This window comes from Neomonachus schauinslandi, chromosome 10 (assembly GCF_002201575.2).
Source record: "Neomonachus schauinslandi chromosome 10, ASM220157v2, whole genome shotgun sequence".
NCBI classification, from domain to species: domain Eukaryota; kingdom Metazoa; phylum Chordata; class Mammalia; order Carnivora; family Phocidae; genus Neomonachus; species Neomonachus schauinslandi.
In genome coordinates this window covers 24,137,427-24,164,851 of record NC_058412.1, presented here as the reverse complement: position 1 = coordinate 24,164,851, position 27,425 = coordinate 24,137,427, and the positions used below count along the sequence as shown (strand labels likewise).

General features: G+C 49.7%; 1 protein-coding gene across 1 annotated transcript; it reads right to left on the bottom strand.

Annotated features, from left to right (window-relative positions):
- LBH (LBH regulator of WNT signaling pathway) lies at positions 1 to 27,425 on the bottom strand. Its single transcript, XM_021697484.2, has 3 exons — positions 27,204 to 27,425; positions 24,510 to 24,612; positions 1 to 2,553 (listed from the first exon to the last, which is right to left on the bottom strand). The coding sequence occupies exons 1-3, from the start codon at positions 27,227 to 27,229 to the stop codon at positions 2,365 to 2,367; spliced, it is 318 nt and encodes a 105-aa protein (XP_021553159.1). The 5' UTR covers positions 27,230 to 27,425; the 3' UTR covers positions 1 to 2,364.

The window sequence follows — 27,425 nt, the reverse complement described above, 5'->3', positions numbered from 1 at the left end:
GAAAGCATTTTCAAACTTTATTTACAACTGTCACAGTGACAAAAAGTAGTTCGGAAAAAAAAAAATGCTAGTTTCTCCCTGAGCCTCAAAAAAGAACAGATAGAAGTTACAGGAGGTTCATCTTACAACAGGCATTTTTACTGAAATACTAGGGTTGTTTTTGTTTTTTTTTTAATACGATCAGTTAGAAATACACACAAGTTACTTAAAAAAAAAAAATAGGAGGCCAGACAGGAGCTCAGCCACTTGTCCAAGAGTGGCTGGGTCCCTCCCTCAGGCTCGCTGCTGCAGGTCCTGACTCGAGTTGTCAGCCCCCGGTCTGCTCAGACTCCAAAGGGTCATACAAAGGTGTCTAGCGACCAGCAAAATAATAAGTCACCCCCATAAACACACATATACACAAAGTAGATTTGTTATGCAGTTTACAAGCACGTTCCCATCACACGGCAAGACCAGGACAGATGAGAGGGACACAGAAACACAGGATTTTAAAAGGCAAGACCCCATCCACGAAGGGAGGCAGGTGTGGGATGAGACATGCTGCTGTGAGGGAATGAGGAAGGAGGGAGGACTCTCTGCAGCCCGAACAGAACCAGCAGGAGCACGAGAGAGATGCCCTGGGGGTACAGGCTGCGGGCCTCTCCCACTGCCAAGGAGCTGGAAGAAGTTATTGCCATTGGTGTGTGTAACACAAGCGGACAACACAGGGGGAGGGAGCGGGGGGCGGGGAGGAGGGGTGAGCGTCAGCTTCCCAGAACCAAATCCTGCTGAGATGTCAACTGCACACCCTCATCCTGCCCCAGCTCCCCGGAACCACACTAACCTTGAGGTATTAAATACAGCTCTATGCATAAGTCCCAAACTGGGGTCAACCTAGACCCACTGGGGAGCGGCCAGGGTGCCTCTGTTGGCCCAGGTCAGCCTCCAGGAGGATCTTGAGCTCACCTCTTGGCTGCACACTCACGCTGTGAGCTAGAGAAGGTTTGAAGAGTGTGTCTTGCAACCTGCTGCTCCAGATGGTTCTTAACTCTAAGAAGCTCTAAGTCCAAAGCTAGCTTTCTTGTGCACCTGTGCTCTTACAGGGGACAGGTGAGAGGTGGGGAGGGACGAGGACCCATGCCCAGTGCTCCCTCACCGTGCCATCCACCCACCCACGTCCGGAGCGCAAGGAGAAGCCAGGCGATGGCATGACACCTTCAGTTTCAGACTTGATGCCCAGGCTGCTATAGGAGAGCCCTGTTAGCCCCATCTGATAATTCCCAGATTTGGGACCGCCATTAAAGCTCACCTCCCCAACAAGAAACAGAAAGAGTCTCCTCTCCACTCAGCTCCCACCAGAAAAACGGGCCAGGAGCCCACATGGGAGTGGGTGCGGCCGCTGGTCAGGCTGGGAACTGCCCCTGCCCGACTGCTCTGCCCAGGGGCTGCAGAGGTGATGCCAGGGAGAAGGAGGGCGGCCTGGTAGAGCCAGAGCTCTGTGCCTCTGCTCAGAGTAGAGCAAGCCTGGGGGAGCAGCGGGGAGGGAGCTTCGTGTCCAAGCGTCCACCTCGGTCCTCCCACAAAGGTGGGAAGTGCTCCCGCCACTCCCAAAGGGCCGGGGAGGGCAAAAGGATAAATCAGGAGAGAGAAGCTCAAGAGTGCTGCCTCTTAAGAAACCTCCAGAACCTGTCACAGCTGGAGCAGAGGGTGGGGGAGGGGCAGGGAGTCCTTCTTTCCCACGCTTGCCTCCAGCCGGCTTTGCAGGCAGCCAGTTTCTACTGCTCTTCTTTGCCAGCCTCCCGTGAACAGACCGACACAGCTGAAATAAAAACAAAGGCTGGTGGTGGGCAGAGCTGGAGAGAGAGAGGAACGCGTTGTTTTCGGATGCCCGCGGGCGGGCAACTTCCTGGCTGCACTCCTCTGCTCGCTGCTTCCTTTCAAACGGTGTATTTTCTCTTCCCGTCTCCTGTCTCCCGTTTGTTCTCTTACCCTGAATGTTCCCTGCTCGCGATGCACATCCCCCTTCCCCCCACACCCCCCCCAGAGCCCACTGGAATCCCACGGCTGCCTCTAGCCTGCGCAGGTTCAGATACCGATCTCAAAGATGCACCACTTCCCCGCACCCCCCACCCCTGCTCTAAGCAGCTTCCTTTCTCAGAAGGCCTTGCAAATTGTCGCAGAGGGCTCCACTGCCCAGCACATTTCAAAAAAAGAAAAGAAAAGAAAAGAAAACCAGCTCGGTGATTTGCAGGTGCAAAACGGAAGCCATCATTTGACATTTTCAGAACTATTGTGGCTCACTCCCTTCTTCCATCACAATGGGAAAGAACACAGTTCAGGGACAGATGCCGTCTGGTGTAGCCCCCGAGGGAGTCGACAGGGACTCTATTGCTCCTTGTTGTCTTTCTCTGTCTCTTCACAGTTGTCCTGCTCATCCTCCTGGACCAAGAACTCCTCGGGGGGCCACCGGAGCTCCCCACTCTCCACCTCGCCCTCCGTGGGCTCCACCACAATGGAGGGCAGGCGGTCTTTGAGCTTGCAGCAGCGGTCGAAGTCTGACGGGTCGGGGAAGATCTGAAAGAAAAGCAGAGCGAGTCCCGGTCACCTACAGTACAGGAAAAGAGAAATCCCATTCCTCTGCTGCACATACACGTGGAGAACTGAGCCCCCCCTGAGTGCCAGCACCCGTGCCGGGCTCTCGGGACACCGGGAGGGAGCCCTAAGGCGGGAGCCAGGGAGCACATTCTGGGGCCACCCAGGAAACCGTCCCTCGGCAGACTTTAATCCTGAAGCTGCAAGTGTTCAGGGCAGTGCCCCTAAATTTGTGGTGTTGCTCTGTTCATACCTTTTCTTGTCTTTTATTTTCAGATAAAAGAACTTAAAATCATGTAATCCATAGTAGGCCACACCTGCCTGCAGGCAGCACGTCACCCCGGCAGCCCAAAGCATGTCACGGGCTGCCTCCCGAGGTAACCACCAGCGCCTAGTCCCAGGTGCTTTACACATATCCTTTGAACCAATACGGTCGTGCTGAAAACACCTGCTGCTAATACTATCTTAAAGACTCCCAGGTTTGAAGAAGGAGGTGGCCCAAACTATACAGCCTGGAAATGAGTGGTAGAGGAATGAGATTCAAACCCAGGTCCATCTGAGCCCCATGCCCATGCCCATGCCCATGCCCCAATAACACCCCGCCCCTCACAGGGATGGGTCCTGATCTCGCTGCGACTATAAAGTCAAGGCCAAATCAGGGTTGATCAGGGACATTTGCTGGCATGGCCCCAGTCACAGGCAAGCCACGAACAGAATTCTAGGCTCCTTTTTCACCTGTGAGCAGCTCCTGGCTCCTTGACGGTTCTATACCTGGAAGTCTCTTCAGAGTCCCGTCAATGAGGCTTCTTTTTTTAATGCCTACTGTGTGTCCTGCCCAGCACTGGGAGAAACCCCACACCAGGCCATGAGGGGCTTTGCGGATTCCCTGTGCACACCGTGCCCTGTGACTGCAGCTGACCCAATTCTTGGCCCAGCAGCTTAAGTACTTAATCCGATGGGCTGCTGGTCCCTTGCCATCCGCAGCCCTCAGTGACACACCCAAGACCCGGAGAGAGGAGCCTCTGTCTGGGACACTGAGGCTCACAGAACACAGACGTTGAGAGCCACATGGCGTCCTCAAGGCTATCTCTTCCAATCTCTCCATTTGGTAGATGAGGAAACCAAGGGCCAGAGGGGACAAGGGACTTGCTCAAGGTCACACAGCTTGTTAATGGCAAGAGAAAGGAAAGCAAAAATCGGGAGTGGGTGGAGACACATTTGCAGAGGGCCTGGGCCAGATCAAGACAATCCCCCAGCAACAGGCAAGTGTCCTGTATTCTCAGGAGGGAGAAGAAATGCTCTCCTACAAACTCAGGGCTTCCCAGCTCCTGTGGTGCCCAATCTCACGGCACCCCAGCCCCAAGCAGTGCTGGCTCGGTCACAGGCCACGTCACAGGCCACGTCACAGGCCACGTGGGGCTTTCGGGAATCACGACAGGGCCTCAACAAAACCTCCCCAATCCCTGGGGCGCCTGGGTGGCTCAGTCGTTAAGCATCTGCCCTCGGCTCAGGTCATGGTCCCAGGGTCCTGGGATCCAGTCCTGCATCGGGCTCCCTGCTCAGAGGGAAGCCTACTTCTCCCTCTCCCACTCCCCCTGCTTGTGCTCTCTCTCTCGCTGTGTCTCTGTCAAATAAATAAATAAAATCTTTAAAAAAAAAAAAAACCTCCCCAATCCCTGCAGACAAGTGATTATTAACCATTTATCCAATAAAGCCCTATTGCTGGGGATTAAGCCTTAAGCCAGCTGCACAACCAGGCATCATTAAAGACTTAACAGGCTCATAAAAAGTATGGTAATGGCAGCCAGGAGGAAAACAAGCCAGAGGAGGGGCCAGACGAGTTGGGGAGAAAGGCATGGGGAGAGGGACCCCCACTCCAGTCTTTCTCTTCCTGATGCAGCCGACCCCATGGTTCCGCACTGGGACCGCGCTGTGCACACACAGCCGATGTGCCGAGCAGGGCAAGTGGTCTCTTTGGGCTCCTCCTCACTGCCCCTCACCTGGAGCTGGAGGCCCTGCATGAGGGTGAAACACAGGTGCCTTCCATGCACGGGCTTTGCGAGCGAGCAACGGGAAATCCAGCAAGTGGAAAGCACACTACAGTTTGCAAAGCTCTTTTGGATGTCACCTAATGTAGGCCTGACCACGCCCAAGGAGCCGTGAGATCCTCGGCTCTGACGGACACATGTAAGAGCCAGGATTCAAACCTAGATCTGCTGTGTTCAGTGCCTGTGCCTTTTGAAAAGTGAATGGATGCCCATTTTACAGACTGCAAACTGACGAGGGAGGGTGGGCAAGACTCTGGGCTTCAAATGCCCATCCAGCTTAGGTGCCAGGATGACCTCTGGGCAGCTCAGTCTAGAAGATGAGCTTCCCAGTCTAGACAGTTCTTCTAAATCTTCAGGACCTGAGACAGAGCTATGAAATATCAAAAGGAGACGGACACCTGGCTCAGTGCAGACCTGGGCCCCTGCATCTACCCTCTGACCTACCTGTGACGTCCCAGCAACTGGATTCTAATTAGGATCACCCGAGCCAAAGAAGAGCAAAAGGGACAAGACACAGAGAGGCCAGGTGCAAGAGAAGGGGGAGGAGCACGGTGGGAGTGGAGAGTGTGTAATTTTGTTTCAGGCTGGGAATAGGCCTTTAACTAAAATTAGGGGGGAAAGATGTTAAAAAGATGATGGTGGGGGCGCCTGGGTGGCTCAGTCGGTTAAGCGTCTGCCTTCGGCTCAGGTCATGATCCCAGGGTCCTGGGATCGAGCCCCGCATTGGGCTCCGTGCCCAGCGGAAAGCCTGCTTCTCCCTCTTCCACTCTCCCTGCTTGTGTTCCCTCTCTCGCTGTGTCTCTCTCTGTCAAATAAATAAACAAAATCTTAAAAAAAAAAAGATGATGGTGGTGACGGAAGAGAAGTCAGGCAAATTTGCTGGGTAGAATCTCAACCTTCACAATAATCCTATTAAGTATGTAGTAGTGTGAGCCCTATTCTATAGAGGGGGACACTGAAGCACAGAGAAAGCAAGTGACTTACTCAAGGTAACACAGCTAGGAAGTGGCTGCATGGGGACCTGAACTCAGACCTGTAGGACTTCAAATAAGCTGTTCATTTGATAACACATAGTGTAGAGCCACAGACCCCAGATTCTCACTGTGTCTTTGACGTCACTTCCATAACCCCGATCAAGTCCTCCCAACTGCCCGTGACTCAGTTTCTCCTTTTGAAAAGCAAAGTGACCTTCGTGTCTCACTAGATGGGTACAAGTTCTTGGCAAACACAAAGATGAGGACATATGCTGAATTAAAATTGGAATGTCCCGGGTGCCTGGGTGGCTCAGTCGTTAAGCGTCTGCCTTTGGCTCAGGTCATGATCCCAGGGTTCCGGGATCGAGCCCCGCATCGGGCTCCCTGCCCAGCGGAAAGCCTGCTTCTCCCTCTTCCACTCTCCCTGCTTGTGTTCCCTCTCTCGCTGTGTCTCTCTCTGTCAAATAAATAAACAAAATCTTAAAAAAAAAAAAAAAAAAGATGATGGTGGTGACGGAAGAGAAGTCAGGCAAATTTGCTGGGTAGAATCTCAACCTTCACAATAATCCTATTAAGTATGTAGTAGTGTGAGCCCTATTCTATAGAGGGGGACACTGAAGCACAGAGAAAGCAAGTGACTTACTCAAGGTAACACAGCTAGGAAGTGGCTGCATGGGGACCTGAACTCAGACCTGTAGGACTTCAAATAAGCTGTTCATTTGATAACACATAGTGTAGAGCCACAGACCCCAGATTCTCACTGTGTCTTTGACGTCACTTCCGTAACCCTGATCAAGTCCTCCCAACTGTCCGTGACTCAGTTTCTCCTTTTGAAAAGCAAAGTGACCTTCGTGTCTCACTAGATGGGTACAAGTTCTTGGCAAACACAAAGATGAGGACATATGCTGAATTAAAATTGGAATGTCCTGGGTGCCTGGGTGGCTCAGTCGTTAAGCGTCTGCCTTCGGCTCAGGTCATGATCCCAGGGTCCTGGGATCGAGTCCCACATTGGGCTCCCTGCTCGGCGGGAAGCCTGCTTCTTGTCCCACTCCCCCGTTTGTGTTCCCGATCTCGCTATCTCTGTCTCTGTCAAATAAATAAAATCTTTAAAAAATAAAATAAAATTGGAATGTCCTCTTTGGAGCTGTTTCAACAAGACGACAGTCAGTAAGTATTCAATCTCCAAGCAAGAGGTGGTAATACTCACATGGTAACTAAAATAACTCCAAACAATGCCTTGCATACCAGGAGCTGCAAAATTAAGTCTTTTAAGTTGTTGGGGGAAGTCTGAGCAGTGAACTTCTGATACTGCTCAATTGCCAGAGAACTTTGCTCCCTGAATTGCTCAAAGCAGGTGCCATTAAAAAAAAAATTTTTTTTTTCCTTTACAAAGCCTGCTCACTGCACTTAAAAAAAAAAAAAATCACTATAATAATCTCACCTTTCCAGCAAAGATTTTATTTTTTTATCAAATAATGCCAATTTATGCCTCTGAAAATTGTAGCTCTCTCCAAAGCCAAACAACATGCACTCAGAACCAATCAGCTTCTCATTTCCTCACATGCAGACAGAAAGCCTTGCACAGTGTCGCTGAGTATTCTGCCAGCACAGTCTTATCTCCAACAGCTGCTTAAGAGGCTGACCCTAAGGAGGTTGAGATTTTTCCACTAAGTCATGCTTTTTAATCATCTAGGCAGCAGAAAAATGAGAGGTTGCAACTGCAGTGTGACGGGGTAGGGAAGGCAGTGGAAAAAAGGACTCGAGTCGGACTTGCCAAGCACATGACAAGTAGGGCTGGGGCGGTAGGCCAGCCTGGCATGCTGTTTGCCTGCAGGAGCTGGCAGGGAATAAAGAACCACCCCTGCTCCAAAGAGAAACTGCTTCTGGTTAAACCTCTTACTCCAATGTGCACCTTCTCTCTGGACTGGGGAAGGGGAAAAAAAATTCCTTTTCTCTTCCCTCTGCAGCAAAGACTCCTTTCCAAGAGGTCCAGAATGGAAAATGGGAGGCTCTGAGAAGCATTTCCCACCCTAAGCCCCACAGAGGGCAGGGCAGATCTAGAAGCATCCATCCCCAGCTGTGATTCTCTCAGCCCTGCCCTTCCCTCCTTCTGCCAACACTGGACTCCACATCCAGCTACCCAGCTGTCACACTCGGCTGCCACGGCTGATGGCTTGAATGAAGCTCATAGACACCCAGCTCCTTCCTTTGCAAGTGGAGTGAAGTCTTGAAGATCACACACACGGTCCCGGCTGGGTCCTGCACGTCCCACTGTGTAGGAACGGCAGGCGTGCAAACTTGGCGCTCGTGAATCTTACAGAGGACACTTCTTCAGAGGCCTTCTTTGCCGGGTGGCCTCTAATCCCAACAGGCCCTGACATTTTGGGAACTCACATGGGTTCACTTGAAACGTCAAGGGAGCTTTAGGACCTTCTCTGAGGAAGAAATGCTCTGTGAGATGAACCGTGGACGCCAAAATACTGGCATTTCTGGCTGTGTAGATTAGAGCTGTCCACTGGAACTTTCTGTGATGGTGGAAATGTTCTCTAGCTGCACAAGGCCACATACGGCTATTGAGCCCTCGAAATGAGGTTAAATTGTTAAATTTTCTTTTAGTAATGTAAATTTATCTGATATGTGTAAATATAATATAAATTTAAATGTAAACAGTTGCATGTGGCTGGTGGCTGGTGCAGCGGGCAGTGCAAACATTAATAGTTAAATATGAGGACCATGAACAGCAGGGTTGTCCAGGAAAACGGCTCAGGAGGTTTGGTTGATGGGCCAACGTGGGCAGCCTCACAGCAGAAGTCTGGGGTTGGGGGGTGAGGAATTAGTCAGAAGGCTTTTTGCTTAAGTATAAGAGTTGCTGGTCAGTCAGCTCCCATTTCACCCACGGAGGGGGGACTGAAAGGTAATATCAGATCTCCAAAGGCCTGAAATTTGGGGGCCTAGCTATCAACTGTCTGCCTCTAAGCCAGGTGACCTAAACCTCGCTGCCTCTGCGGTGGGGAGAGGAGAGATGTCTGGCACCTGGGATGGAAAATGTGAGCAATTCTGGGTGAAGCAGCCCTCCCCTGAGTGCACGCATCCCTCAGCCATCATTCCTGACAAACAACTCGAGCTGGCCACAAAGAGGGCCGAGGGCTCAGCAAAGAGCCGAGAGATGCTAATAGGGAAAGCGGACACCAGCGGGAGCAGGAGATGAAAGGTGGCGAACTGGACACACAAAGGGCTCATTACCAGCTCTGCAAGCTGAGACCTCCAGAGCATGGGCATCTTGCTCCTCTTTGCTGGGCTCTAACAGAAGGATGAGGTGTGCTGGGGTGGGGTGGAGAGGGGAGGTAGGGCAGAGGGCCTGAGGTGAATCACCAGGCAGTCCCCAAGGCGCTGAGAGGGATCTGCCTCTGCACACAAAATCATGCAGTGAGCCTCGCCCCTCTCTGGTTCCAGAGGGGGAATAATCAACCTCAAACCTGCAATGGAAACTCCCACTCCCACTGGTGGTAGACCAGGAGTCTGAAAAATTGGGCTTTTACTTTACCCCTGTGTCTTATTATCTCTGTGACCTTGATCAAGTCATTTTAACTTCTCTGAGCTTCAGTTGCCTCCTGAGTGAAACAAGGAAGGGATTTCTTCTACTTTATAGTATTGTTGGAAGGATCACATGCTCCTGCATGTTGAGTGCCACATAGTACCCAAGGGGCTCGAAGCCATGGTGGCCCATTTCCCTCCTGTCTTCATCTATAGATTGGGATTAATGTTAATCCCCATCTCATAGGGCTTTGGAGAGAATCAAACACAGGTATGTGTGAACATGTTCTGTAAACTTTAAATTCCTAATGATGGTTCTTATTAGGTAAAACTGGGGTCCCCAAGGAGCATTTAGAGTGAGGGACTGAAAAGTCAATAGTCCCAACGGCTTGGGCCAGGAGCAAGTGAGCAGCACTCCTGGGCTTGCACTCAACAATTCTAGACCAGGTTCTTTGGAGAAATGGGTTTGACTTCACTTCTCTCCCAGTGTTTCTGTTTTTCCAGGGCATGGGTTAGGCCAGGCAGAACAAAAGCCACTGTCTTGTCCAGATCCTGGTCTTCAGTGCAAGCCCCTGCAGCTAGCGATCTTCCCATTATGCACCTCCACACCCCCTCCCCCCAGCCCACTCCAGGGGCCTGCTGCCCAGGCCATCAGACCCCTCCTGCCCCTCAGCTTCCCAACGTCTGGGTTTCTTATTTTTCCTGCAGAACAACAATGGATTGGCCTTGTGTGTTTATTCCTTCCTAGGAGGGGCTGGTTTCTAACAATGGGCAGATCTCTACCAGCATCCTGCTCTGCCAAGGGCTGAACGAATGAGCAGCAGCTAATCCAAACGAAAAGTCACCCTGCTTTTTGTCCCCCAACAACATGTGAAGGCAAGGAATATATATGTTCTTTGAAATACTTGCCTCCTGCTATTTCATCATCATCATCATAGCTATTTGCATTTTACTGACTTTTCAAAGTGAAATGTGGTTAGTAAGAACAGAAAGAATTAGAGCAAATGGCAGAGTAGCTCCTAACTGGATTCAGGAAGAACAGTCTCATCTCCAGCCGGATGCCAGTCACCTCACTCTCCATCCCTGACGCTCTCACTCTGCTCAAATCCCCCTGGCCTGGGGCTCTGGAATATCCACCTCACCCCTTCCTACCCTTCTCTGGTGTCTCTAATCCTATAGGAGACTTGAGGAGAGATTTAAGGCTTTGTAACAACTGTTGGATCTCCTTCCTTTGGATTAAAGATGCTTAAGCCTCCAGCCCTGAAACTTAAAAGAAAAGGAAATCCTCTAGATAAACACCATCCTTCATAAACATCTCTCAAACACACACCCATCCTGCAGGTCAAGAGTTCCAAATTCCAATTAATTAGCACTAATTGCTACTGATAACTCTGGGCCCAGTGAGCTGATGGGGCTTTTGGAAGGTTAAAGAACATTTCTTAAAGCTCTCTAGGGCAGTGAGAGAAAGACTGCAGTTATCTGGCATAGATGATTTCAAATACCCACATCCTATTGACTATATTATCATTGCCCTTTAGAAAGAAGACATGCCTCCCAGTCACCTCTGGGCCTCTGGGGATGACAGATCCCTTTCTCCATCCTCCTCCACTGGAACTAACCAAATGTCCCACAGCCATACCTCCTCTCAGAAAGCCCAGAATGGCACAGCTGCCATTTCCAACCATTCTCTCGTTCTTTGTTTTGGAGACAAAAGTCTTGAATGTGTGGCCTAGTCCCACAGCCTTCCCACCCTTGTCTGGAATCCCCTTCCTGACCCCTTCCACGTGGCTTCCAAACACATCCCTGCATGGAAACAACTCTTTCAAGTCTCTGAGGACAGCCTTACAGCCCTGCCCCAGGGCCTTTGCTCAGCTTTCACTCATCACCACTTCTGCAGCACCCCACCAGGCCATCCGGCCTGCTTCAGGCTTCATGGTCTCTCCTGATTCTTATGCCCCTGCCCTGGCTCATCTGACCCATCTACCTTCATCTTCCCTGTGCCCTCCCTAGACTAGGTGTCATCCTAGGCTTCTCTTCAGACTCAGCTTCCTGGCTTCACCCGTCCATCACAGGTGGAGGATTCCCCAATCTACAGCGGCACTTCCCCCTTCCCACCTCCCACAATGGATGACATCCATCATCTCCAACTCACCTTGTCCCAAAGTGGGGTCATCAGCTAATAGACCCACCTTTCTTTAAGTTAAAAACATTGTTTCCCTCTCCCAAATAGGAATCCTTGCTTGACAGTAGGTGCTAGAAGAGAGGCCTGGAGAATTCAGATGGTCACAGCTACAGTGTTGAGGCTACAACACTGAAACGAACAGGGCTGTATTCCTAGAAGCGGTCTACACTAGCAGGGAGGCGATGGCCCTGCTGTCCTCTGATCACACATAGTCTTCCTGTTCGGTCTAGAGCAGCACTTCTCAAAGCTCAGATCCCAAGCTCCTCTCATGGAAGAAGTGTCCACGGAGATAAAATACTTTCTAAATAATACGAAGATGTCATTTGCCTGTCCCCCTGTGTAAACACTTGCACTATGGCACGCACAGCACCAGTGGGGGAAATTGCTGGCCCCTTGGCAAGAATTAATGAATGCTGCAGCAGCAGACCGTCCTGGTGGTCATTACGTTCTTTGCCACCTCACACAATTAAAAAAAAAAAAAAAAAAGGACCTATATCCTTGATAAAGCAGTCAAAATGAATTTTTGTTAAATACTGACTCTTAAGTACATGTTGTTTTAGTGTTGTATGTGATAAAGAGGAAAGCCAGCAGACAGCACTCTGCTGCATCTCCAAGTCCCATGGTCATCTCGAGAAAAAGCACTCATGTGACGGAGTCGTCAGCTCAACTAGCCACTTTTCCTGCGGAACACCGTTTTTACTTGAAAACGTGACTGCCCAACAAAGCATGGTTGTTTTGACTTGGGTGTTTGGGGGACATGTCCTCAAAAGTGAACAAAACAAGCATGTCACTTCGTGGAAAATGACTAACAATATTTGTTCCCAATGATAAAAATCAAACTTTCAAGCATAAATCGTATCAGCCACCATAAACTTGTCCGCTCTCTAATACTTGAAGGCTTTCTTTTTTTTTTTTTTAAGATGTTATTTATTTATTTGACAGAGAGAGAGAGAGTGTGCACACACAAGCCGGGGGAGCTGCAGAGGGAGAGGGAGAAGCAGGCTCCCCGCTGAGCAAGGAGCCCGATGCGGGGCTCGATCCCAGGACCCCGGGATCATGACCTGAGCTGAGGGCAGATGTTTAACCGACTGAGCCACCCAGGTGCCCCACTTGAAGGCTTTCTAATGAGACTGGTAAAGGCACGAATAAATGTGACTTTCTGATGTTCTATGATGTAATGTGTCCAAATTTGGAAGATCTATCTTACTCAGTGAACATGTATTTTCCAAATGATCAACACACCACATTACAAAACCAAACATGGGCAAAAGACGGATTCGAAGTGCCAGACAGACTGCTGGATTTGAATGGAAGAGCACAAAAACCTCATTGATAAGGTTTCAGATTCCACGTTGCTGCTAACCTTTAAGAAACTACCACTTGTTGAGTTTTGGTGAAATAGCAAAGAAAAATATCTGAATGAGGCTATGAAGATATTTCTTCCTTTTCTTAACTTTTCTAACAGATCTTGCATGGGCCAGATTGTCTTCATTTACTTCAACCAACACGTACGGCAACAAATTGAATGCAGAAGCAGATATGAGAGTCTAACCATTTTCTGTTAAGCCAGATATTAAACAAATTTGCAAAAAAACATGTGAAACAATGCTTTTCTTCTCACTAAACTTTGGTTTGGGTTTGGTTTTGAAAACATATTTATCTTTATTAAAAACTGTTATTTAGGGGCACCTGGGTGGCTCAGTCGTTAAGCGTCTGCCTTCAGCTCATGTCATGATCCCAGAGTCCTGGGATCGAGCCCTGCATAGGGCTCCCTGCTCGGCGGGAAGCCTGCTTCTCCCTCTCCCACTCCCCCTGCTTGTGTTCCCTCTCTCACTGTGTCTCTCTCTGTCAAATAAATAAATAAAATCTTTAAAAAAATAAAAAATAGGGCGCCTGGGTGGCTCAGTTGGTTAAGCGACTGCCTTCAGCTCAGGTCATGATCCTGGAGTCCCGGGATCGAGTCCCACATCGGGCTCCCTGCTCGGCGAGGAGCCTGCTTCTCTCTCTGACCCTCCCCCCTCTCATGTACTCTCTCTCATTCTCGCTCTCTCAAATAAATAAATAAAATCTTTAAAAAAAAAAAAAAATAAAAATAAAAAAAAATAAAAAAATAAAAAAATAAAAAATAAATTAAAAAAATAAAACTGTTATTTGTATTAACATGTAATGGTTTTACTGTTATTTTAAAGGGATTAAAACATGAAAATTTTAAACACTCCATTTTAATATCAAAAGACATAACCCACATAAACAAATATCTCTGGGGGTCCTAAATAATTTTTAAAGAATGTGAAAGGGGCTGAGATCAAAACATTTGAGAACTGCTGCCCTAGAGAAAAAAACACCCTCCAGAGGATGACCACATTAAGTCAAGGTTGACGGAAGGTACGTTTTAAGACTGGGAAAGATCTGAGGGGAATATGAAGTTGCCTTCAACAGCTAGAAGGCTGACATGAGGAAAAGAGAGCAGATTTTTTAAACTCCCAGTGGGCGGATCTAGAATCAGGATGGAGGATTTCACGTCATTATACAACATTCTAACAAAAGTGATCGAATCCACTCTCTCCCGTATAGATGGGGAAATCGAGGCCAGAAAGAAGGGATGTGAGTTTCCTGAGGTGACAGAGGTAGGAGCAAAGCCAAGATTAGAAACCAGTTATCCAGATTTGTAGCCCCTAAGCCCATGTGCTGAGAGGTTCTGAAATTCACATCCCTGATTATGTCCAAAGAACACCTACGTGACCCAATGCCACCCTGCTGTCACGTGCACTCCCACATCTGAGATGCCCTGGTGCCAGTTTGAGTCCACCCATCTGTCTACTCTCTAAAAGAATCTGGAAAAACCCTGTGTCCTTCCACATGTTTTTAAATTGACATCTAAAACTTCTGATATATTACAAACATTAACATTTTAAAATAGAACTTTTATACCACTCTTTTAAATGCACCCAATGCCTTATAAATACCAAAGCAACTTGGTATCAACCATCACCCATGAAAAAACTCACACACAGGGCGCCTGGGTGGCTCAGCTGGTTAAGCATCTGCCTTTGGTTCAGGCATGATCCCAGGGTCCTGGGATGGAGCCCCATGTCTGGCTCCCTGCTCCACGGGGAGTCTGCTTCTCCCTCTGCCTCTGCCCTTCCCCCCCACCCCACCCCCGGCCCCCAGCTCATGCTCTCTCTCTAATAAATAAATAAAATCTTTAAAAAAAATAAACTCATACACAAGCTCTAAAATCTTATTCTTTTCTCTGCTTGAAACTGTATCTCCATCCTACTGTTCATTAGAATTTTAATGTTTTTAGTTATTAGCTTTTTTCATACTTCTCTGCAATAAAGAGACATATTTATTATATAAATGGATAGTTAGTATTTTTATGTCAAATGACCCTAAGGCCTGTTACCAACAACAACAAATCTGGATTGGCTCCTGGCAGCTATGTATGTAACTGATCAATCAACATACCACAATTGTTACACACAAAGGTAATCTTTTTTATTGGTTTCTCCATGTGAGAGATAGGCGGGATTTATGGAGCTTCCTAGGCAGTAACATGTTGAATGGCCCATTTGTTTGGTGCCCCTATGGTTTCTACACCCTGGGGAAGTCACCTTAAAAGACTCAGCAGGGCAAGAAGCAAGGGGGAGGAGGGCAAGCTTGACAGGAAGGTAGGCAAAGAAACTGGGGAAGCCCAGCTTCAGGAAATGGGATTTTAGCAAAGCAACACAAGGAGGCTGAAGATGTGGAACTAGGTTTCCCGAAAATGCTCTCTGCTGTCACATCCCTTGGAAAGTTTCTGTGAACCCCAGGGGCAGCTGTCCGCTGGTTTTAACACTCTGTTAAAACATCAAGTAGTATATACATGGAGCATCATTAAGAAGTAATTTGGCATGAGAACCTCTAATCTTAGGCTGACAAGGAAAACAGCCAGGAAGGATCCTCATGCTTCAACTGCCACATGTGAGGGGCAAATGACCAAAGAAATACGGAAATCATGATTTAGTGTTAGCTGATCTTTAAGAATGCTTTCATCTAAGAGGATACCAGAGTCGAAGAAAAGAAATTCCTTCATGATAACAATAGTGATGCCAACCTCAGGAAGTTGGATACCATGGTAATTACGCCTTCATGTCCACAACCATAGTATGGCTCAATTATCTTTTTTCTTTACTCATTTGTTTAAAACATATAAAAATGAAACTCTATATCACTACAGAGATGGAAAACTAGTATTACTTGTCATAGGTAGTAACCATAAAAATATACCACCATTTCTAAAGCTTGTGTAATACCTGAACAGACTTTGTAAACCACCAGGAGTCTGTGGACCCTACTGGAACACTGGCTTGGAGCATTTATTTGTTGCAAAGAACCTGAGGCTTGCACAGTTGTTGGGTAAAAGGCCCCTGAGTTCTGGGCCCAAAACTTCTATTATGCTCAGATCTACTTCTAAGAGCCCAGTCCATCCTGGATTCCAGGGAAGCCATATTTCTAAACCATGACCAGTCCACGAGCCAGACCTGGAACCTCGGAAGAGCAGGATGGCTTAGGGGACTACATTTGCATCTCTCCAAACTTCATGGGTCTCCAGGCGGAGGCAACTTCACTGGTCTTCCTCAAGGTCACATGGTGTTCCAACGTCATTAATAGAATAAAGGAGACAAGTAGGGCAATCGCCGACCCATATGCATCTGTAATCCCGAGTGTGTCATTATAACCACGAAGGGACAAAAACATGATCACCAGCTATTTTGCAATGCTGGCTAGATGCTGCCTAAACATCATTAGTTGTTATCATCTCTGCTCAAAATAAGCAATTAACAAACTAGAAGAAGATGTACAACATCTCCTAAACACTCTGAAATAAACCACCTTCCTGACTCTAGCCACAGAGCTCTTTCATGATCTCATGTCGATAGCTTTTACACCCCTGAAATTCTATGTGCTAGAGCTCTCCATGCCAGGAGCTTCTATTTTGATAAACTTTTCTATTTGTTTTCTGTCTTTAAGGTAATATATAATCAAGAGGCTTAATTATATTGAATCTCTTTGAATTAGTAATTGTACTTCCAAGAACTTATTCCAAGGAAAGAAATCAGGTCTGTGCAGATATTTATGTAAAATGATGTTCAGAGCAGTGTTCTTTGCAGGAACAAAATATGCCACAACCTAAATATTCAGCAGTAATAAGTGGCATGTAACAAAATGAAATGCCTTTTTATAAAGAAAAACAAATGGACATAGTCACAAAATTAGTCAGTGAAAAAAAAATTCACTAGAGCATACACATATTTATCCCAATTTTATTTTTTTAAACATAAATGCATACAAAAATACTAGAAGTAAACATACCAAAATGTTTCAGTGATAGAAATATGGGTGGGGTTTTTTTTGTATTTTAAATTATTCAAAATTTCTAGAAGGAATAAGTATTGCCTTTATACATATAACATCCACCCACCCACACACACACACAAACTCACACACTTAACAACTTTTGACTTAGAAACTCTGTCCTACGACTCGACTCTGAGGAAACTGTATCAACTATGGACAGAGATTGATTATATTATATAAAGATTATATATATTATATATAAAGATATATAAAGATTGATATGTAAATTATTACATTATTTATAAGAGGGAAAATGGATATAATCTAAAAGTTTTCAACAACTGGGGAACAGTAAAAAGAATCATGTCATCACTTTAGGATCTAACATTGTACACTTATTAAAAATGCTGGCTTTGAAGCATTTTTAAAGTAAGTTGTCATGATGTGATGCTGATGACTTACAAACTGGTAAGTAAAAAAAAGCAGACCACAGCTCTGTGATTTTTGGCTATGTGAAAACATTAAGTGCACTGGAAAAGAAAGGAAAAGCTGCTAAAACATGAACAGCTGTGACGTGGGCATGGTGAGATCATGGTCATTTAGAAAACAAAAAGGTTAAAGAAAATTAAAATTCCATCACGGGCAGAGGTTACTTTTAAAATTTGAGAAGCATGAGAACAATAAAATACATACTTTATCAGTGAAAATATGAAATTACTGGAGGGGGGGAAGAAAGAGAAAATTTTCCTATCATCTCAACACTCCAATCTAAGACAACCCCTATTAACATTCCACCGGCTGCCCTTTGGTCATAAGTGAGTGTGTGAGTGTGTGTACATGTGTGCACGTGCATGCACGTGTGGGTGTTCATGGGAGTGTCTGCAAGTGTGTGTGTGATGAGTACATGAGTCTGAGCAGGCACCTTGGGCTCTGTCCACAGAGATCAGTGGCTGAGTTCGGTGCTGCCCACACGCCTTGGGCTAATAGTGACCTCCTAAATTAGAGCTTGTACGCAGGGCTGTGTCTGGAAAAACACATTCAGGAATTGGGGAAAGCCAAGGATGCTTCTCAGATCCAGGGTGGACGAGTGTTCTACAAAGTAAAGGCAGGAGGTGAGTTCACGGTATACTCTTAATTCTGTCTGGGAACCACCTTCAGATTCAAGTTAGGATAAGGTCAGACCTAGAAGACAACCACCTCTGAACTGAGATTTGTGAATGCCCTTCGTGCTCAGGCCAATTCTACTTCGGGTGAGAGATCCAGAACCTTCCTCCCACTGGCTCCAGTAAAATTTGTGGCTGGGAAACAAGTAGTCAATGCTGCTTCAGCTCAATGCTTGGGTGCCTCTTCTCTACAGCTTACCTCAAAAAGGAGGTTCTGACAGTGCAGGGCAGCTAATTCTAGCAGTCAGGGAGCTCCTAAACTTCCCTTAAATTCAAAATGCTAGCTGCACGATAGTCTGGAGAAACTTCTGGCAAATTTTGTTTCTAAGACAGGTCTGTGCAATAAGGGGCCTCCCCCAGCTGACGAATGAAGCAGCAGACACAGGATCTGATCAAGAATCCTCCTGGGGTGGGCTCAGGGACAAGAGAAGGGCAGGTGGGGAGGCCAGAGGTAGCAGAGGCGGTCCAGCACCTCTGAACTGGAAAGGAGTGAAGGCCTGACAACTCTGAGCCGCATGTGAATGAGGGCCTGTTTTCATATCCTCCGAGGATTATTTCAGGACTTGGACCTGAAAGATCATTTCAGGGCATTCACTAGACACCCAGGAATAGCTCTTGGCTCTGGTCACAAGATTCGCCTCCCAAACTCAACCCCTTCCCCAACGGTACAATCCTCCTTTCTATTCAACTTGCAAGACTGGGCTGATGTCAAGAAGATGCTGATCCTATAAAAATCTCTGCTGTGGGATGGCCACGGTAGAGGGATAGTTCTCCGTGCGGGAAAGGGAGAGGGGAAGGGACCAATGGATCATCCCGCGCTCCTTGCGCCGCTCTGTGCAGGATGCAGGGGCCCGCCCTGCAGGGACAGAGAGCAGCCTAAGACACAGCCCCTGCTCAGGGCAGTGAGGAACACACCAGCCGTGGAGAGGCGTCAGGCCTCACACAGGCCCTTTGAGAGAAGGCTGGGCTGCTCGGTTCTAGCGTGCAACACGGTGGCCAGGAAAGTGAAGAAAGCTTGTTCTCTCCCTGGCCGTGTGACAGACTCACTGTTGTGACCACAGTGTGTGCGCTGGGGGGAGGGGAGGGGGGACCCAGGGGGACGATTCCAGCCTTCTGCAGGCCCTTACCCCCGGGGGCACTCCAAAACAGTGAACATGATGTTTGTGTCAAGGCTTTGGGCCTAAGAAGGAAGGTGCCGGGTCCCTCATACAAAGTAGAGCTGATCTGAACAAGGTAGGCACTGACTCAAAAAGAGGCAGTGTGTGTCGACACAAATCCACCCAAAAACGAGGCGCTCCTTGGGCTTTGGCCCCAGGTGGCCCGAGCTGCCTGTTTTGCCTCACATTATTATGAGTTGTACCAAGGAGGGAGCGGAGTGGAGGGGGTGGGAGAGGAGAAAGAAAACTTGCTGTGATTCCAGTAACATGTCGTGTCCATAGCTGGACGTGTCCTGCCAAATGCTCTGCAATTTTAGCTTTATTTCCCTCCAGGGACAATTGAGGCTTTTTAAGTCTGGTGTTGTGAAAGATGATTTCCTAGGGACCATGGGACTTCCGTGAGGCCACGCAGCAGGGCCTCCAAAACTCTTGCAAACATGTGGAGTAACACAACTGGGGGTCACCACAAGGAGGAAGAGACAGAGGCGGTGGATGGATTCCACCTGTAATGGCCCCCTGAGCAAGGCTTGTGGGGGATGGAGGCAGGGATGATGAGGAACTTGAACCAGGGGAGGAAGCTCCACCCATCAGGTATTTACTTCAACACGTGCATTTGGACGGGTGGGAACACACAGGGGGGGCCAGGCTCAGGGGGTCTTCCTAAAGAAAGACTCCACACAGAGAGGGTTTCTGAACCACTGCCTGACTTAGAGATTAACAAGGGCCTGTTCACTGAGACAGGATTTGCTGCTTCTTATAAAGGGAAGCAGCAGGAGGAGGGTGGAGAGAGCCTGCTGCTGTTGGGCCTGGCAGACAGAGGAGACTGAGAGATCCCCGTCCAGGGAGAGGCGAGCTCTCAGCCAGCCTAGTGCTTTACCCCCGCCCTGAATGCCGAGCTACCACTCAGGCTCTCAGACTGCAAGAAGCAAATGACAGAACTGTGGCAAGAGGTCAGCAACCCCCCCCCCCCCCGTCTCAACTCTCCCTCCTCCCTACAGTGCAAAAGCCAGGCTCTCCCTCCCTCTGGTCTTAGGAAGCGAAGGGAAGGATGCAGGGAAGTCCTGAGCTCTGCGGATCAAAGGGAAGACACAGGACACGGAAGACTGTGGTGTGTGAAGAGTGAGCTCCTTCTGGTTTATAGTGCATCCTCCCTGGCTTCCCTGAGGGGAGCTCGCTGCCTGTCGGACTGGGGATGGATGTCAGGTGGTAGGAGTCTGTGACCAAGCCCAGCATAGGGAATTCAAGGGGCAGCCAGTCAGAGACACGCAAGCTGATCAGAGAGGAATTTAAAGAGCCTCGGGAAGGACAGAGCTATCAGATCTTGGTCCCGATGCTTGAGAAGGGGCAATTTTAAATGAAAACCAAGGAGCCATACCTCTATCTAGAACTTAGCGAGGGTGGTAAGATTGCAGAAGGTTCCCCAGGCCGTGCTGGGGAAAAGGCAGGTAGCAAGGCCAGAATGACGAGAGCCCTTGGGTCGGGGCACGGCCAGCGTCTCCAAACAAAGGCGAAGGACCCTTCCCCGCACAGGACCCAGGCCGGGTCAGCTGCAGCATGAAAGGAGACCCCATCGGAGAGGCACTCCAAAATGCTACATACTTAGAGCCCCTGGATCCAATGGAGGGCCCCACAAGGCAGCCACTGACCTGCTTCCTTGAGTTGGGGCCAAGTAAGAAGGTGGAGGTGGCAGCCGTCCAGTGCCACAGGTGGGGGCACCACGGGAGGCCCACAAATGCAGTGAGGGGAGGGAGCCAAAGCCATTGGGGACCTAAATGTCTTCATGGCTCACTCAGCCCCAGTGAACCAGCCACTCCTCACAGCCTGCCCAGAATGTACTCAGACTTTCGGGTAACCATTTACCCACCCACCCAGCAAGGTGCCATAATTCATGCCAAGTACGTGTGCAAACAAGGAGTTCCCATATCGAGCTGACTTGAATAAATGTTAAGATGAAACAAGGCACTGGCTCTGTTGATTTTTATACATGCTCACAAAACGACACTAACTCCTAAGCATGAAAGGTAGGGCTTACCTGAATTTTCCAGGGCATAAAGATATTTATCTGAAGACTTGGTAGGCCTGAACAGAGGAGACCCTTTAAAAATTCTAAAGTAGAAGTGAAGATGGCCAGCTTTTGGATCAGGAGATTCAACCTCACCGAAACAACCACCATTCACTTGGCACCTGCTCTGGAAAGACCTAGAGCCAGCATGCATCTTGGGCTGGGGAGGCTGATGGGCACAAAGAGGGAAAGAAGGCATTGCCTGCCCTCAGAGACTTGGGCAGGACCCATATCCTCAAAGCGCAGGGCAGCATCGTTTCAGAGAACAAATGCCACAGATGTTGCAAGAAGAAAGGTCACATCTGGGGCAGAGAAGTTAGGAAAGCTTCGTTCTTGCGTAGGTCTGGAAGGTGGGGGAATGATTGACGAAGTCCAGCGTGCCTATCTATTTTACGACCTTGTCTCAAGGTCAAATCACAAGCCTGAGATTCTATTTCATCTGCCAAGTCGGGATTGATGTCTCCTTCCCACTTTCAGTTCCTTGGAAAAGCAGGGCCTGGTAAAAGCCATGTACTATTATTACCCTCAGGAAGGATGCCAAGAACAGAGTTCTGAGATGTCCCGCCCCAGATCTAAGCCCAGCCCGAGCATGCACAGAGGATGGGCTTCGGCCAGTGCCATCCCAGAGCTCTGGTGGGAATGTGTTTAATTGCATGACACTAGCTCTGAGTGGGCCCAGAGGATATGGGTCATATGACAATTGTCAGATCAGCTGGCTGCAGAGCCCTGCAGCTGGTATAAACAGGGGCAAGCCAGGGGGGTATCTGGGCATGCAACAAAATTAGATTAGAGATGGAGGTGCTCTCTCCCAGTCCTAATATTCTCGCAGGGCCCAGCCCCAGTCTGACCGGCCAAGCCTTCTCGTGGCCATCTGTACCTGGACAGACCATGGCTTTGTGTCGCTGCCCCAGACTGCCTGTGTTCTGGGTATTACGCCCATGTTGCTTTCCCATGGGAGACCTGGGCCCTCTGCAGAGTGCCCACCTCAGCAAGTGCCCAGGAAAAATGATGCTCTCCCCTTTCTCTTCATCAGGCAACCAGAGGACCTTTCCGAAATCTGGTGACAAGAGTGCTTTGAAGTTCTAGGTAAGATATTTTGGAAGTGGACAGTAGCCCCCACCCGGGCAGCAGGAAGACATTTCCTGAGGGGCCGTGGGAACCGGGCTCTCAGGCCAGCACCACTAGGAGAAAGTTAGGGCTCTTTCATCAGGCGGCATCATGACATCTTGGGAGCCCAAAGGCGACTTGATTTTCCACCGGCCGCTGCAACCCCAAGTCAGCCTTCCTCCCCCCGCGCTGCAGCCCCTTCCACCCCTTCACCTGTCCTAGCCCTCACTCGGGCAGGGTGGCCTGAAGACGGAGAAAACAGCGCTGTAGGAGGTGGCCCCTTGGTCCTGGGACATGTTCAAAAGAACGTAAAAAGCACACACAAGATATACTGACGACTGTGTTTGGAAGGCTTCTGTGATGGAATGCTAAAACCCAGAACTGAGAGAAAATCTCACCTGTAACCACAAAGAGATTCAGTCCGATTCAGTGGCTTGGAAACTGGTATCCAAAAACACCCTCGCTGGGGGGCCAGGAAACTTCTACCCTCCCACAGGCTGTGGGGCCTTCGATCGTCTCTCTCAGACCCACTCTGGGGGTGGAGGGTAGAAAACCAACCAGGAAAGGGTATCCCCCTCACTTCCTTCATCTCCTCAGGCAACATGAATACTTCTTTCCAGCCAGCTAAAGGGGCTTGGTCAGACCCTGACACTGAACAGAGAGGCCTTCTTGAGCCTCCCAGTCCGAGGTGACTCTGCTGTCACCCACCAAGTTACCTTACACGAACTCAGCTTTCATCTCAGCTCTTTGATCAACCCCTTCCCCATCACATGCCCGCAGCTCCCTATTTGTTTCTTCCTTTACAAAATAAATGCCCTGGAATGGTTCTACAGAATGACTAGCCAGAGCAAGTCTAGATTCTAAGCAAGAACCAGCTCCAGGTACAGACCCGTGACATATCAGAAGACCAAGGCTTTGGAGTTTGGGTCTACTACAGTCTGAGCCTGTTTCTTTGTCTGTTAAACAGAGCAAGAACTCCCACCTCAGAGCTATGGTCAAGAGTAAATGAGTGGGGGCGCCTGGGTGGCTCAGTTCGTTAAGCGACTGCCTTCAGCTCAGGTCATGATCCTGGAGTCCCGGGATCGAGTCCCACATCGGGCTCCCTGCTCGGCAGGGAGTCTGCTTCTCCCTCTGACCCTAACCCCTCTCATATGCTCTCTCTCATTCTCTCTCTCTCAAATAAATAAATAAAATCTTTAAAAAAAAAAAAAAAAAAGAGTAAATGAGTGGGCGCCTGGGTGGCTCAGTTGGTTAAGCGACTGCCTTCGGCTCAGGTCATGATCCTGGAGTCCCGGGATCGAGTCCCGCATCGGGCTACCTGCTCAGTGGGGAGTCTGCTTCTCCCTCTCCCGCTCCCCCCTCTTGTGCTCTTTCTCTTTCTCACTCTCTCTCTCAAATAAATAAATAAAATCTTTAAAAAAAAAAAAAAGAGTAAATGAGTAACATTTGTTAAGTGCATGGCTCACAGCAGACATTCATTTCGTATCTGCTGAATAGGCCCATCACACCCCTTTCGTCTTCCCCAGGCCACACACCCTTTGTACACAATTTCCCTAGCTCCAAGGTCTTCCCTGAAAAATAGACTCCTTCCTCTCCCACAGTAATAACCTCGGAACTCTCCAGTTCACGCCCCCAGAGATATCAAGCTGCTGTGTAGCCCGCTGGGGGCAGCAGGTGAGTGCATAGCAGGGAGGAAGAGCATTGTGTTAGGAATCTGAAGGTCACACTTAGGGCACTTTTTGAGGTCTTCATGTATTTAACATCCATCACGCAGGATGATCTCTAATCTAGACGCCGGAAATCTGATAGCTTGCCTTTGGGGAAAGGTCTCCTCAATTCTAAGTACTTTGAACATTAACTCTGGTGGCCTCAGTGGGTCGACCATCCACCTGAGGAAGAAAGCAGCATTTGACACAGATGTTCCTCCACCCGATCACCTTTCCCCATAAGCTACCCTTCACGGTGATGTTTCTCCTGCCAAGGCACGGCCGTGAAGGGAAGTGCTGGTCTGAACCGACGGCACAAACCACGTCCCCGCCTCGTTGCTGTGAATGTGCGAGTCCACAGCAGCTGGGATGACTAAGGAATGACATCGGCTCATGCCTACTGAACCCTTACTGCGTCCCAGGCACCATGAATGCCCTCTACCCAGCATCTCATCAAGTTGAATCTTTACCACAATCCTCTGAGGTAAGGACTATTGTTGCCCCATTTTACAGATGAAGAAACTGAGGCTTACTGGCATGAGGGGACTTTCCCAAGGTCACATAGCTGTTCCAAGTGGCACTGGGACACAGAACCACATCTGCCTCCAACCACAGCAAGAGTCACCAGCTCCAAAGAGCCGGAAGGAACCCAGGACAGAACTCACCTGATAGGAAAGGCCATCCTTTCGGGGGTTGAGGCCAATCTCCTCCATGGATGGGGTGTTCATCATCACTTCAGTCATCTCGGCAGATCGCAGATAGTCGGGGCTGCCAAGAAACCCAGACCAAAAGTCAACAAACACACGCACTTTCACATTCCTATCCTTGGTGCTTTCTGCTTTTAGATCAGGGGACTGTCTGGAGGCAGGATGAGAGGTGTTCAAAACAGAACTCACAGAAAAACAAGCTCACACCCTGAGGAAGTGCCTTATAAGCCCAGGGCATCAGGGCCCTCAGCCTCAGCCAACAAAGCCCTGAAACTGCCTGAAAACCGCCCTGGCAAACCTCTCTTTCCTCCTCTCCTGTACAAGTCCCCACTGGCACAGAGCACTCTGGATTTTCTTTGTGATACTGGCAGAACTAGAAAAAAACCCAAACAGTAGGTAGCTGAGTCCATATGTCTATATTAAAACCAATTCAACCCGTCTCTAGGGGAACTGCATATTATTATTACATAATGATAACGGGTCAACCTCAGGGAAACCAAGTCCAATAATGCTGCCTTCCCAAATTCCTCTCTCTCTTCCTCTCTCTCTGGTGTTCCTTTTTGCAAAATGTCCCACTTAAAGCCCCAAGGGGTCAGCTTTCTGCAGGCTTCACATCTGCCATCCAACCCCCTTCTCTAGTCCAGCCACAGCAGCTGCAAGCTCACAGCTTGAAAAACATCCCCTGGATTAAAAGCCTTAAGGATGCCCGGACTCTGATTGCAGAGGAAATTTCCAGAGGAGCCAAGCTGGCCCACCAATGGCTGACATGTGAAAGTGCTTTGTACTCTGTAAGCAGGATACAAATGTTCCATTATCCTCACTCAAACCACGGGCACATACAGGGTCCCGAATGCATAATGCCAAATAGTACATACCAGTCAGTGCATTCCCGACACAACACCCAATATTTTCACCATCATGCCTTTACACAGTTACAAAATAAATAAATGTTGGCAAGGCTTTAAACTGACTACATCTAAGGAAACAGGGGTCTCCTTAGATTCTTCTTCACTTCATCATTACTACAGAGAGTAGAAACAGCATTGGATTTGGAAACAGAAGCATTAGGTCTGGTCCAGGCTCTGCCACTCAAGAGCTGTGTGATCTGGAACAAGTAATATAACCTCTCTGAGCCACAGGTGCCCTGTTTCTTACCATGATGCTAATAATGCATATATCACAATTACGCTAAATGGCTCATCTCTGGGGTGGAAAAACCGTTGCAAGCTATGAAGAGCCAATCAACTATAAAATAATTCCCAATTATTTTATTTCCCTTAATTTCTCAGGGGATAATAACCCTGATGGGCCCTAACACCCACCTTGGCAAGTATTGAGTGGCCAGGGGCACAAAGCCTCCAGCAGCCTTCGAAGTCTCACCCACATGGCACCTGGCTGCTCACACACCAGGGAGGCGGGAGGGGAGCGGCGCCCCTAAGGAGGGGGTACGCAAGCCTCACGGGTGGGGGAATTTTTACTTTGTTCTGAGAGTTCATTTCTCTAGACAGAGCCAGGGTGGGGGAGGAGAGACAGAAGATGCTGGGCTTCCGGGCAAGGGTTAGGGTCAGGAAGGGAGGGGGGAGGGGACTCCACAGGCGGATTCATCCCGGGTCCTGGAAAGGCTGCCGCCGACCCCCAAAGAAACGGGCCCACGGGGCTCTCGCCAGGCTCTTCGCCTGGTGTAGGGGCGCTCGCTCCTCGCTCCGGGCTGCGGCGCGGGCCCCAAAAGTTGAAGCGAGAAGCAGGAACTTCCCGGTTCCTGGGCTGAGCAGGACAGCGCGCAGTTGGAACCCGCGGGTCCGGCCCGCCGTGCCCGCACCTGAGGGCGCCCTCCCGCGCCGTCAGTGGTCCCCCGCAGCCGCTCCTCCTCTTCCCGGGCGCAGGAAGGAAGCGGCAGCCGGCGCGGCCGGGGGCCTCGCTCCGCAACTAGCGCGGCGCCCGCGGCGCATCCCTCTCGGCCCAGATCCCGGGTCCGTGCGAACGTCCTCCGCCCCCCGGCCCGGCCCCGGATTCTTCCCGGCGGGTGAGAGCGGCTCCCCGGCCCCAGCCCGGGCCCCCACAAAGGCGCATCGGGTTTTGAGGAGGAATGAGATCGAGAGCGCGCAGCTTGTGCTTGTGCTGCTGCTTGTGGCTTTCATCGGGTTCCGTGTGGGGAGAGCGTTTTTCCCCACCCCTCGAAGCTCTGCAAAAGCCGCCGCTGCACCAGCTCAGCCCCGCTGCCGCCGGCCTCGACGCGGAGACTTGCATGCAAACAAAAAGAAAAAGGGGAGGGGCCGGGGCAGAGCAGGAGCCCCCTGCGCCAGCCGGGGCGCGTGCCTCCTGCAGCCCTCCGCATTGGGGGTTCTATTAGCGGGATTCAGGCTTGATCCCTGGTTCTCCCCCCACCCCACCACCAGCACATACACACCCTCCCAGCCGTCACTTAAGTGAGGGCTTCGAGTTCACTCCCTTTGTCTGGATGCTCTCGGCACCACCGGCCCCCACCCCCACCTTTGCAACCTTGACGTTGACTCCGGCACCGGCTGGGGCGGCGGGTGAGTGCCGGCGCCCGCGCCGCCTGCTGCCCTCGCACCCGAGCCCGCAGGAGCGGGCGCCCGGGCCCCGCAGCCATGGCCGCGAGACAGATGCCCGCCGAGGGCGCAGGATACTCACCAGTGAATGGGGAAATACACAGACATGAAGTCCGAGGGGAGGCTGACCCACGCCCTTGTGATTTAAGAACGGCCACCGCGTCCCGAGTAAGGATGTCAGGGGCGCAGACAGGCGCGGCAGGCGGCGGAGTGCGGGCACTAGGCGTTCGCCGGTCCGCCTTCCGGAGACAGCCCCGCTGCCAGCTGCGTCGGCAGAGCACACGGAGCTCTCGGTTCCCCACCG